We start from the raw sequence: 13213 nt of genomic DNA, 5'->3' as shown, positions 1-13213 counted from the left end.
TTCAGAAACTAAGAATTTCTGGTGTTTTGTTAAGTATTTTGGGACCAAACTGCTAACAGTATGTAAGTAAATACGAGATATTATACACCATTAACAGACTGTAAACAAAATGTTTAAGTTAAAACATCACTTAGCAAGATACCTTCCCTTAACCCCACCCTCCCCCAACTCACATTTAATGCTGCAATTCACATGAAGCTGGTTTGACTCGAGAAAGATAGGTCCTATTGCATAACTGATAGAATATAATTATTGTTGATAAAAAGATCAATATTGGCATATTACATACTGCAATACTGAAAAATTTAAAAGAATGAACAATACAAGTTGAACGAAAAGAAAAGTTTCCATCACTGAAATCTTTTTGTTTGGATCAACACTTTTTTTATGAAGGAAGTTGACTCACGTGGACAATCAGCAATAATGAGCGTGCCATGGAAAACCAACATAGTGGCTTTGCGACCAGCATGGACTAACCACGGCATCGCGCAGTTGTCAGGATCCTGCTGTTCGCTTTTAAAGCCTACTGCAATTAGAGAAACCGTTAGCGAACAGCATGGATCCTGACCAGACTGCGCGGATGCGCAGGCTGGTCTGGATCCATGCTGGTCGCAAAGCCACTATGTTGGTTTTCTCATGGCACGGCTCCTATCAATTTCATTGCTTATTCTCTGTATGTAATTTTCACTTTCCCGCTTGCTTCATAAAAGCCAAGTACATGAAAAAGCTTCATTACTGACCAAAAAAGCCAAAGTGCTATAAGGAGCACTTAAATGCACTGCAACTGCATTGATATTGGTCACCTTTCTTAGGCATTTCAGACTTTTTGGGGTTTTTTTTGTGTTCAGACACTGACATAATCATTAGTCAAATGGTGACTTTTACTTCAGTCTGATACAGCAGTCAATTTTCCTATATTACATAAAGTACATACTGTTGAGTGTCTCCAATAGTGGAGAATATCATGGAGGTTGTTGCTCGGCGACAGTATCAGGAAGTCTCTCCATTCTCCGTAATCTATCGCTAAAGTTCCGTCTCTGTCCATTCTAGAATAAAAACGTTAGTACTTACTATTAATTTTAACTAGAATGTGTCTGTAGGACACAAGGTGTGCCCCCCACTGGTACATTTGTCACAAATAAGGGGGAATAATTCAAATGTTTGCAGTCTTAATGGGGTATAGCTTCAACAAACATTTTATGAAAAGGATTTATTATTCTAGGCCATATAATTTTTGAGCTATGAGCATCACAAAAACTGTAAAAGCAAAAATCTTAGAGGAACCATTGATTTTACACAAGAAAATCTGTGAAAAGGCTATTTAACAGTTTCTAAGTTTATATTAGTTTATCTGAGTTTTATCGTGATGAAAGCTTTAATCTTATCCTATATGATTCACTCAATCATGCTAATACTTTTGTAACATGAATAAACAAGAATCTGAAATAGATACACTGCAAATTGGAAAACATTTAAATTACACCCATTTCTTCATTGATTAAAACCATTCTTCCTTAAAGTTGTAGTTATGTAAGTTACTCAGTGCTCCCTCTCTACCACACCACCGTTTGGGAGATGGAAAATTTGATTGTTGATTGGAGGGAGTTCTTGTGGAGAGGTAAAATAAAGAACAATTACCACATTTTGGAGCCAGTAGCAAGTGTTGTTGCAAGGAGGAAGCTGCTGTTCAGAGGGCTGCTGTAGAGAGTAACAGTTTACTATATAATGTATAACAATATTCAAAAATGTATTTCCCTCACCTTTTCAGGAGATTTTCTGCCTCAGCACTGGATACACTGACACCCATATTCTTAAAAGACTCTTTGATTTCACTGGCATCAATAACACCTGAAATACAAGCATGTCAAATTCCTAGTTAAAATCTGTCACCTCTGCATAAAATTTGACAGGTTCTTCTTAATTTGAATGCATTTATCCAATTTTCAATGTGCTGTCGACTAATATTGGTTCTGACTACCATTATGCATTGATGGTCAGTGAACCAAACCAGTGTATCTGAAATGTTTTCCAGTACCAACTTATACTTAAGTTATGGACAACTTCCACATATTATACAAAGACAGAGTATAATGACTGGAGACACACTGTCTACTGTCAGAGAATTAATTATTTGGTGCATTGGGATCTCAGTGTTTTGCTCAACCAACTGGATAGAAATATGCTTGTTTTTTTTTTGTTAAGGACTGTTTTTTCAGCAGTATTTCAGTTACGTAACAGTTGTCAGCTAACCTAACCAGTGCTCCTGGACTCTGTACCAGTACAAACCTAGTCTTTGCAAGTAACTGCCAACTTTCCCACATGTATCTGAGGGCACTTGATTTCAGACACTTCTGTTAGTATTATTCTTAGTCATCTTCTGGCCTGGGGATTAAACTTACAACCCCACAATCTATGGATCTGCACTCTCCCTACTGGGCTAAACGGTTGGACGGAAATATATGGATGGATAGATGTGATGTTTCACAAATACCTAAATGAAAGATCTGTGCAGTCTGATCATGATCTGTACTGTTAGTCATTCAATCAGTAACTGCATATCCATCAGTGCAGTCAGATCATGATCTGCACTGTTTGCCAGTCAATCAGTAACTTTTTAGCATGTATCCCTTTTAACAGTTAATGGTACTGTCCAAATTGAAAGATGGACAAGTTCATTATAGGAATTTAGCAGTGTAAGGGTTAAGACAGGAGGAAGTTGTTACTGTCAATTTTACTTCAATGCAATTCGGGAAAGACATACCATCCTGATTTGTGTCCAGCTTCTTGAAGTACAGTTTGAGTTTTTTCTCGTGTTCTGTAACATATTTAAGGAACTCGTCAAACGACATCTTCCCATCTTTGTCCTCATCATGTTTCATCAATTGCTGAAACAAAAAAACGAGAAAAAAATTCAGAATTTGTATTCACAAATTGTGCAACTCCGCCTTAACTGCAAATAACAAAGCTGAGATCAAACCAAATTTTTTTCCAATCAGGCAACAATACCTCAATATGTTTGTCAAAAACATTTTTTTGGCAGTTTTTTAGCAAAATTACAGTACATTCAGATAAAAATGTATGATGTTATAGTTTTGCTGCTCAATGTTTTCATACCAATAATCACTTATCTTCTCAAGTACATGGCAACTTCTCCACACAAAACAAGGATGCATAATAAATAATTTGTCTGAAAACAAAAAACTTGTAACATAGCCCCATCTGTCATCTTTTCAAGTGAAGGGTTTTTTGTTAATAAAGCCATCTACGCCTCAAGGCATGAAGCATACTCTAACTTAAAAACAGACTTAATGCTGCAAAACTAAAACTTTTTTCTTCGGAACGTTAAACCAATGTAATCTTTACAGACTATATTACATCTTTCATACTTTACTTTTGCATGTTTACTGAAACTGGAAAGAAGAGCACTGCCTGCAGGTGCCATTGCTAGTCTGCAAGTGCTGAACAATGATGTAAGGAAAGAGTTATAGTTCAGATTTTCTAAGTACTAAAAGGGCCATAATTCTAATATAATGCAAGTTAGAGTTATGGTTCTTGACATACATAGTCATCTAAAGATGATCAACAAGTGTGCAAAGATTCAAAGCTACAGCTCTTACAGTTTTTGAGAAAAGGTGGACCTAAACAAAAATTTTAACCAATGGGCTAACTTTTAAAGTCATTACTGAACCAGTTTCTTTTACAATGTTAAATCAAAAATAGAAAAACAACAACATTCTTTTTTAACATTTTTTCAATTTAACCCTTAGCATGCTAGATAAATTGTCGCCTGCTGGAAATGTCGTCTGCTAAAATTGTAAAGTTCATTCAATTTGCTCCAAAATTGGAAGAAATATTGTCAGAGTAGCAAACAGCTTGGAACCTGATCAGACGCCGATTTAATCGGCGTCTGATCTGGTTCCAAGCTGTTTGCAAAGGCTGTTAAATTCGCCTGCAGCAGGCTAAGGGTTAAATGTTGTGAAACACAATAAAATCCCCAAAATTTATACTGATGAAATTTATGGTTTTACAATACCAACAAATGAAATATAACTTTGCTAATGATTTTAACTTCACAATTACTGCTTAGCCTTGTAGATTGCTAAAAAAAAACATCATGGAAATCCCCTTTATATATAAAAAGTTAAAGTGAAAACAAGACATTTCCTTTCATTTTTAAATTAATGATTATAAAATTAATCTCTATTGTTGAGAAGAAACTAAACATTCTCTCGTTGGTGGTTAATTACTTGTGCACTTTGTTAAGTATATAGGTATACAATGGTGTAATATTATTACGCAGTTCTGTCAGATGAAAGAAGAAAAAATGTTAAACTGTTTGTGCGTAATTGTTTGTTATTGCCACCAGTCAAAATACAGGTGACATAATTCAGTCAGTAGAACATACAAAAACCTAAATTTACCTATTTTCCCACTAACAACATTATACTTACAGGTGAAACAAAGCTACAGCAAATTTGATTTTTTTAGTACCAGATCAGTACTAAAAGTAACAGTTACCTTAGTTTATCTAACACATCATTCCCTCGAGTCCCCCTACCAATAATGTTTCAGACTTTTTTGTAAGTTAAAGAAATAGTTTTATTTTCTTGTTAACTGAATAGTATTACAGATTTTTTAAAAGTTTCGCTTCAAGATTGTTCGTTAGTATTGAATTCTGTGCATCTATTTAACCCTTATCATGCTGGACACGACTGATTCTGCCTTTACTGCCAGCGCAGATCATGATCAGCCTGCACATCCATGCAGTATGACCATGAACTGCACTGTTTGCCATTCATTCAGTATCTTTTTGGTTTGCATCCACTTTAAAAGTTAATGGTACTGTCCAAATTGAAAGAAACAAATTCATTATAAAAATTTAGCAGGGTAACTCTTAATGCAGAATAATGAACTTCTAATGAAAGACATAAAATGACATTAGTATTAAATCTTGTAGAAAATCGAAGACCTAATGAGTGATAAAACTTCATTTTCTGAAAGTATCTAGAATCATTTTATTGGAAACAGATTTTGCTTTGTGGCCAAATGTTTCAAATCCCACAATTTTATATATTGATATTGGTGTGGGCAATTAACTTTCACATCGGAGATCAATAGATGGCGTGACACGACATACTGCCATTATCAATAATGAATAAATATTTCTTGATCATATCCCTGTAATATAAATGTTAATGGAAAGTCTACTGCTAGAGTCTAGATGTTAACAGTCTCCAAGCAAATCTGAATATTTCTTCTTTTTTTGCATTTTGATTCCAGGGAATCTGCTTTTGCATGGACGAATACATGAATACATTTTTTTTGTGTACATGTGTGTGGTGGGGATGCAAGGGTAAGGGGTGGAGGACAGGCTATAATGGCTAATTTTCATGCATTTCGTTGTTGGGTCAACCCACAATATTTTTTTCCACTGGCTGGCAAAATTCCCATTCATTTTGTGTTCCGAAAGTTGAATTTCATAATTTTTCTTTTATCAAATGGAACAATTCTACACTCTAATAATTCTCTTACAAGTGACGGTTTCTAAGCAACAGCAGAAAGGGACATTAGTGAGTTGAAGTCAGTGACTTTAACTACTCAATCATGGAGGTCCCTAACCGGCCTTTAAATTAAAACAGAGCACAAGAATGATGAATGTCTTTGGTAAATGTCTTTGTGAATGTCTGGTGAATGTCTTTGGTCAAACTGTCATGGTGTACATAATTACTCCACTACAGCCTTAGAAACTGAATCACTCTTGAGCCAAATGCTGGTGAGAAGTCTTATGAGATACTGACATACCCCCCTTCATCCCCGCCCCCTACACTCACATACAACCCCACCACTCCATCAATCATAACCCTATAAAACTGTAAGTCCGAATCACATAATATGCTTTTCAACTTCTGACAAATTAATGATTTATCAATTTTATTTGACAATACACCAGGTTTTGTCAACTCTCCAATGTCAATGGCGCATAATTCAACATACATTATCAACTATGATTTATTCCAGATATTGTACCAACATGAATAGGTAAAGACATTAATCTGAAGCGAAAATTAAATCTTTACAATATTTGCAATTTCAAAAGTAAAAGATAGAACTTACGAAAGGAAAATCTCATATATAAATGAATATTAAATATTCAGACTCGAAACTTTTTTACTTGCAATCATCAAAGAAATTAACATTTAATTCATCATGATTCCAGTTTCAATACTCAGTTTCTTACTACAAACTACAATGTAAAAGAAGCTGTATGAAAAGGATTAAACTTAACTTCTTTGGCTGATATCCCTGGACAAACTTGGTAAAGGTACACTTTGCATTAAGAGAGGGCAAAATGTGGCCATTATTTGGTTTTTAAACAATAAAAAAATAAGGAACTGAAAAGGTGGCCCCTTAATGCAAGTGGTCTTTTAATACTCCAGTCACACATACGGCACAGAAAGCTACGTCTAGCCACGGATAGAAACATAGCAATCTTTCTTGCATACCAGACGGAGATTTCCAGTATTTTTACCGGTGCTGGAAAAATCCATCTTACACCCCGAGGTGTAAGATGACTCTCGTGCTTTAAATGACGTATTACGAACTACATATATGTAGAAGATTTATGTAGTTATTTATATTTTATTTCGAAAAACGGAATAAAAATCCAGTACCTTGACAGTTCCTTTTTGTTCTTGATAGTATATTTCTCGATTCAAAACACGTTATTTTATCAAAAATTCATAACGTTACGCTGCAACTGATAAAACAAAACCGGAACTAAACATTGTTATTTGTCTTTGAAACGTCATGACGTCTTTCCTGTTTACGGTCGTTGGTTTCCCGCGCTTTGTTTAAATACGCTGCGATAAGAAATAGTTCTAAAACGAAAGCCGTTCGACTGATTTTATTTTTATTATTATATCTTGATACCGGTATGCAAGAAAAAGATTCTGTCACTGGTTATAAGTGCAGATGGGAATATCCGGCTCTCGGGTAACTGTTCAGGCGGTAACTCGGTAGGAACCTCGTTACCGCCTAAACAGTTACCCTCAAGGCCGGAAATTCCCATCTGCACCTATAACCAGTGAAAGAATCTTATAGTACGGCTCGTACCTGAGCCGTACAGATTGATACGGATTACTACTTTAAGGTACGGCTCAAGAACGGATACATGCAGTTTACTACGTTTCTATCCGTGGTTAGACGTAGCTATCCGCGCCGTATGTGATATGGTCTTATTAAGTGGGGAAGTTTAACTGTACATCTAATATCTTTTAAAATTCTTAATTCGTAATTTTATAAACATCTCTACAAAAAAGCTGATATTGTCAAAGCCACAAAACCTATGAAATAACTGATTTAGAAATACTGTATATGCCATACATTTAAATTCACCCCCTAACACTTAATATTATCTTATATATATGATTTACATTTACTTTTGACCCACTTTGTATTTTACAATATCAACAAAATTCTTACTCCACTGGACCTTGAAATCAACTTTATCTTTGTTAACATCTAACAATTATTAATAGCTAACAAATTTATCATTGTGTGTCTTTTTTCATATCACAACATTAAAATAGAACAAGAAACTGCATTTGTTTGTTTCTGTTAACTTAGTATTAAACGGTTTAGCCTATCTCTTAATATCAAATTACAAAACATCTTAAACCAGTAACATTTATTTATTTGTTTGTTTGGAAACCTGAGAACTTTGGCAGAAAGAACTCAGGCTCAGTATATCTAATGAAAAGTACCCCTCTATGTAATGATTTCTGTGCTGATAACTTCACCTATCTAATGATTGAATGACATTTAATCAAACCATGCCTGATACACTGCTGATGAGTGGCAGCAACATTTGTACCAATTTAGGTTTCCTATACTTACTATTGTAGAATTATGTTACAAATATACACAGTAATGTTGTGGCTATCCATTTGTAAGAAATCCACAGCAGACGTATAATCTCAAATTCATGTGCATATTACTAAACTTCAATGTGTTTGAGAGAATACGTCCAATCTGCATGATCTGTGTTTAAGATAATCTCACATGTTCTGAGATAATCTCATTGTGTGTAAGGTAATCTCCAATGCATTCCAGATAATCTCCGATTTGTATGAAATAACCTTTCTTGAAAATGAAATAATCTCCAAAATGTCTAAAAAAAAAACACTCCAATTTTAATGAGCTAACTTCTGTTTTTTAGATAATCTCTCATGTGAATTAGATAATTTCCTGTGTTATGTATGAGATTATTATGTTTGAGTGTTTATTGAGTGTCAGGTGCATTTTATCTATTAACTCAAAATTTGGAGATTAATATTGAAATTTCCACTAAGTAATTTGAAATTTTGCAATATTAACCAAGGAATAGAGGCCAAGGATAAATGACTTCAAATATATTGTCATCGGCTGAATGTGCATCTGACCCTGGAATAAGAGGTACATGCCCAAATGACTTTAGATGTACTGTCTTCAGCAGAATTGCATGCACCTCACCCAGGAATCCAACTTGAGGTCTCCCAATCCATATGTCTTGCATCTTACAACATTTTGAGGTAACCCATCAGGGCGAAGCATTTTTAGAAGACAAATGCAAGATGCAGACAACAGCATGTACATTGGTATAATACTGAAAATATTGGAGATGCAGCAGTACAATGTTACAACATGAATTTTACATGATTTATCTACTTTTCTAAAATTAAATGTCACAATATAAAATCTAACATAGTAAATTCTTTACAAATCAAACGACACTCCAACACACTCAACATCATAAAAAAGAACAACACACATTAAAGTGACTGGACAGAGATAGGACACTTTTACAATGCTGAAACTCTTACATTTTTACTATTTATAGTCATCACTAACATGTTGACAAGAAACCCTACATAAAATTTCATCATCAACTTGTAAATTCAATTCTTGAACAAAAACTGAAATTATTTCCTAATTCATTGTTCAAACACTTTTCGTCCAACTAATATTATAGAAATTTTCCACTACACTCTGTTACTGCAAAACTTAATTTCATTTGGTCAAAAAAGGATCTACAATAGTTACTCTTACATATTTTTGTAAAGTCAATAATTTTATTTTTAATATTCTCATATAAATCTCTATGAAAGATCACTTTTTTGTAAGAGAACATCATCTCACATCTGACTGTGTTAATATCCCTTTAAAAATATTGTTTACAGAATTTTACTCTAGGGCAATGGAACTGACTCACTTATAAGACGAGGCAATACATTTAGGTCAGATTTTTATGGAGAAAAATATAGACTTATAGGTGAGTAAATACAGCAGTCTGATAAAATATCTCACTTTCTGCCTGCTAATGGCACTTAACAACTGAAAATGATAATTTCAGTTCATTTAGTGCCAATTTATATCATTAAATGCCATTATGCCTAGGTAAATATCATCTGACAATCAGAAGTCTAAAAATGTCATTTTTGTGTCAATTTCTTCCTGTAAATGATGCATTTTCTAGAAACTGTAAAAGCTGCAAGAGAACAATCAACTCTAACCAATTTAATAACTTCCAAAAGTGCAAAAAAGCTCTGCAATACAATAACAATGCAAGGTAGATAGCAACAGGTAACAACAAAGCAAGCAGCTGGGATAAGTGTAAAAAGCAGTTAACAGCATTTCCTGGTTAGATCAGTGCAAAAAACAACAGGCTACAGTACAACATACCAATCAATAATATATATATTCAAAAGACTGAACAACTGTTGGATTAATAATATATAAAGTTTAACTAGTGCATTCAAACGTAACTATTTTGACAACAAAAAACTAAAGTAAATTGAATCTTCATTTTATCTTGAATTATTACCCGTACGAAGTTAGCTCCGGGTCTCCCCTTATTCTGAGCATTCTTTATTATCTTCCCCTTGGTAGATGCATTCAAGTTAATTTTAAGTTGTAACCAGTAATGTATATGGGCAAACCCTCCTTCGTTTTAGTTTGAGGAATGTGCAGTTCGGTTATAGTAGCTTCCTTAGTTCTTTAGTATGCCCATGTAAAGCTTCCAGACTGGGCTCTTTTCTGAAATGATGTCAGTAAATTTTAGACTGGACTTGTGACCTCTAGTTTCGCAGTCTGACATAATACCAATGAATTATTATATTCTTTTCTCAGAGGTCAGTGCTGCCTTCCCCACAAAGTACCAAATCACTGGTAAATTGTATTTGAGGAAACTGGTAACCTTCACGAGAAAAGTTCTTAGCATATTCTGACCCTTATGTTGTGACCTTCCGTAAACACGGCTAACACTTGTGTGCATTGCATGCATTTTAGGAATTTTCACAACAATATACTTTAAGCCGCTTATCATCAAAGGGAGACATAATGGTTTTTATTGCACGACTCCTTGTCCTTCATACCCAAGGCAGTAGTTTTGACTACTGACTGGCAAGCCGTTCAGGAAGTATATTCTGTTCGTGGCTACTCAGACTTTGCTACCCAAACCTTAACCAGGCCGAAAGGTTAACTTGAGAAATTCAGCTTCTTTATCCCATACTTTGCTTCAGAATATTAGTATTAGTTCCCCATGATGTACAGTGGTTCTATAAGTATATAACAATTTTTCAACCTTTGCTACCTACCATTTACACAAAAAGTTGAAAACAGACTTACACACTCACCGTTTCCCAATGTCGTATATGACGCCGGTGATACTATAGACAAGAACAAAACATAAGAAAATATTTCTTAACCTGATATTATATCTTGATGGCTGGACTCTTAAAAGGCAATATTAAAAGAGATATATTCACAAGACATGGCTAAATTAAAGTCGCAATAATGGTTTATGCCTAGAAAGACATGTGCGAACATAACGGCAAATCTAAATATGCTACCACCACCCATCCAATCTGAGGGGAATCTAAATAAGTCTTATATTTTTATTAAGAACAGAAAGCAAGAAACTAATAAGCCCCAACTTAGCAAGCCATGGCAAGGCTAAAATTTGCACTCTAGTGCCGCCATTTTTATGGAACAACAGTTAGAAAAGAACATTATCATAATTAAATTAATGATGGTAAATGCATACATTTATAATTATTATAAACCAAATATGCATTCTTTTTTTCTTCATAGGTCAAACGAAGGGTTCATCTTATCAGTAGTGCACTTTTATGCGAAACATGCAAAACCCGCTTTTCGTTAGTGCATGTATTTTGATGAGACTGTGGCACAAATTTCCCAGCCATTTAATCAGAGTGTGCAAGAATTAATGTGCTTTGTGCTTAACCATGGCATGAAGATGGTTACTTAAAACTTGGTGAAAACCTTATAACATGATGTTACTAAATTTAGTGGAAACTCTATTATTATTATTATATATATAATCTATATTTACAATGACTTTTTTGTACATTTGATAACCCAGAAATATGGGATAACTTATTTCATATACTGTTAGATCCTTTTCAAAACGTACAGATTGTAAAATATTTTATAAGCAGAAATAAATTTTGATAATGTCATCAAACACAAATTATGTCTCAGTATTCATACCAACTGTTTTCTGACTGCAAGAATCATCTAAAGGATTTCTGGTCTGTTAACTCTGACTTTCTGAACCATTATATCATATATTACTGCCAACAAGTTATTCTTTTTTACATGATCTTAACTTATAATTAATAAATTCATTTAAGCCTGAAATACAAGTCTGAGATTGGTCAAATTTACATAAACTGTTCCTGGAAAAAGAAACAAGGCCCAATTTTATCATATCTACAGGGTACAATGTATGAGGTTATAAAATTGAGACTGGCAACCAGTCTAAAATCTCTAGCACCTGACTGGTTGATTCTGAGTAGAGTTTTGAAATTGACCAATGGCACTGTTGCATTCTGAGACTGGTCCCCAAACTCAAGTTTTATAACCTTGGACCTAGCATCTGGTTATGTGATTTCAAGTTTGTATTTTAAATTTACGAATAGAATGGAAGAATTTCCAGACTGGTCTACAAACTCGTTTTTTTACCTCCAAGGCAGTCACAAATTCCTCAACTTTAACTTATTGGCTGCAATATATAATAAATACCAACATAAACAAATCCAAGTTAAACCTAAAAAGTCTAAAAGTTAAACACACAATTGGTTTGAAAGAAGTAGAAAATAAACTTACGCACTCACCGTTTCCCAGTGTTGTATATGATGCTTGTGATGATGCTATATATAGAATAAACAGAAAGCCATGGTTAGTAGAAAGACCTAAAGTAAACTGAAGGCTGACGGATACCGAAATTTTGTCAAAATATCTAAATACTTGGCAATTTTCCTATGTTTCATTACATGGGTTTCGAGTTCTTCCTTCTAAGGAACTGAAGCTGAAATGAAGTAAAAATACCCTTTTCTTATTTCTGTATCAAGCAATATTTAAAGACAGACTTGCACATAGACCATCCATAAACCAGCTGGCATACTCCCCGACACAAAAGAATTCTTCAAACAAAAGCCAGCAGCCTTAAACACTCAGCCACAAAGGTCCCCAGTGTGGCAGCCACATAAAAAGTTGTAATTCGCCCATTCTGAAAATTTTGTGCAGCTTCTCAAATATTTAGGGTAAAACTAAAAGAAGTATTTATTTTGTAAAAGACAGTATAAATGATAGACACATACCTAGCAATTTAAAGTTAAAACAGCATTTAACGCAAGATATGACTGTGTGCACTAAATGAATGAGTATCCTTCAGCCTTCAGACCCAAACATGGACTGATTCTCTAGCTATAACATGCAACCATCTAAACTTCAAAATGAAGCTATACATTAAGACAACCATTCTAACTTTCTAGAATGTGAAAGGACCTTTATTGCAACAAATCATCTTTTTTTTTCAATTTAACGTTTCATACAGTAATTTTAGGGCTGGATGCAATAAAACTATTGGAGAATGATTCCATATTCTGGTAGCTAGCAGAATTTTTCTGGACTACGATTCAACTAATAAGAGCTGTCCATAATACAGCCAATGCTCGACTATTCAAATTGTTGTACAAAGAGCAGAATACTACCCTGTATGACAATATCTATAGAGTTACAATCCACTGAATCCAGTATCTGTATTAGTTTTGGAGATAGTAACTTACATGCAAAACTTTAACCAGAAGCTTTTAAAGTGGCATGCCTCCAGATCGTTCGACATCAAAAATTTATTTTTTTTAGATATCTT

At 34.2% G+C, this 13213-nt stretch overlaps 1 protein-coding gene across 5 annotated transcripts in view; it reads right to left on the bottom strand.

The window, feature by feature from the left end:
• Positions 1–13213, bottom strand: part of LOC123556241 (calcium-binding mitochondrial carrier protein SCaMC-2-like) — a 45865-nt gene that overhangs the window by 24541 nt on the left and 8111 nt on the right. The window contains exons 2-6 of one of the 5 annotated variants that reach the window (XM_045346844.2): positions 12177–12212; positions 10674–10706; positions 2762–2885; positions 1761–1848; positions 935–1046 (exon numbers count right to left, since the gene is read on the bottom strand). In XM_045346844.2, coding sequence (XP_045202779.2) covers positions 935–1046; positions 1761–1848; positions 2762–2885; positions 10674–10706; positions 12177–12212 — 393 coding nt within the window. Of the gene's footprint in view, positions 1–934; positions 1047–1760; positions 1849–2761; positions 2886–10665; positions 10707–12168; positions 12213–13213 lie in introns of those variants that run through there. The other 4 variants (XM_045346867.2, XM_045346851.2, XM_045346866.2 and 1 more) reach the window with 4 other exon arrangements.

This window comes from Mercenaria mercenaria, chromosome 15 (assembly GCF_021730395.1).
Source record: "Mercenaria mercenaria strain notata chromosome 15, MADL_Memer_1, whole genome shotgun sequence".
In the NCBI taxonomy this organism is placed as follows: Eukaryota; Metazoa; Mollusca; class Bivalvia; order Venerida; family Veneridae; genus Mercenaria; species Mercenaria mercenaria.
This window is presented reverse-complemented; position numbering and strand designations above follow the sequence as displayed.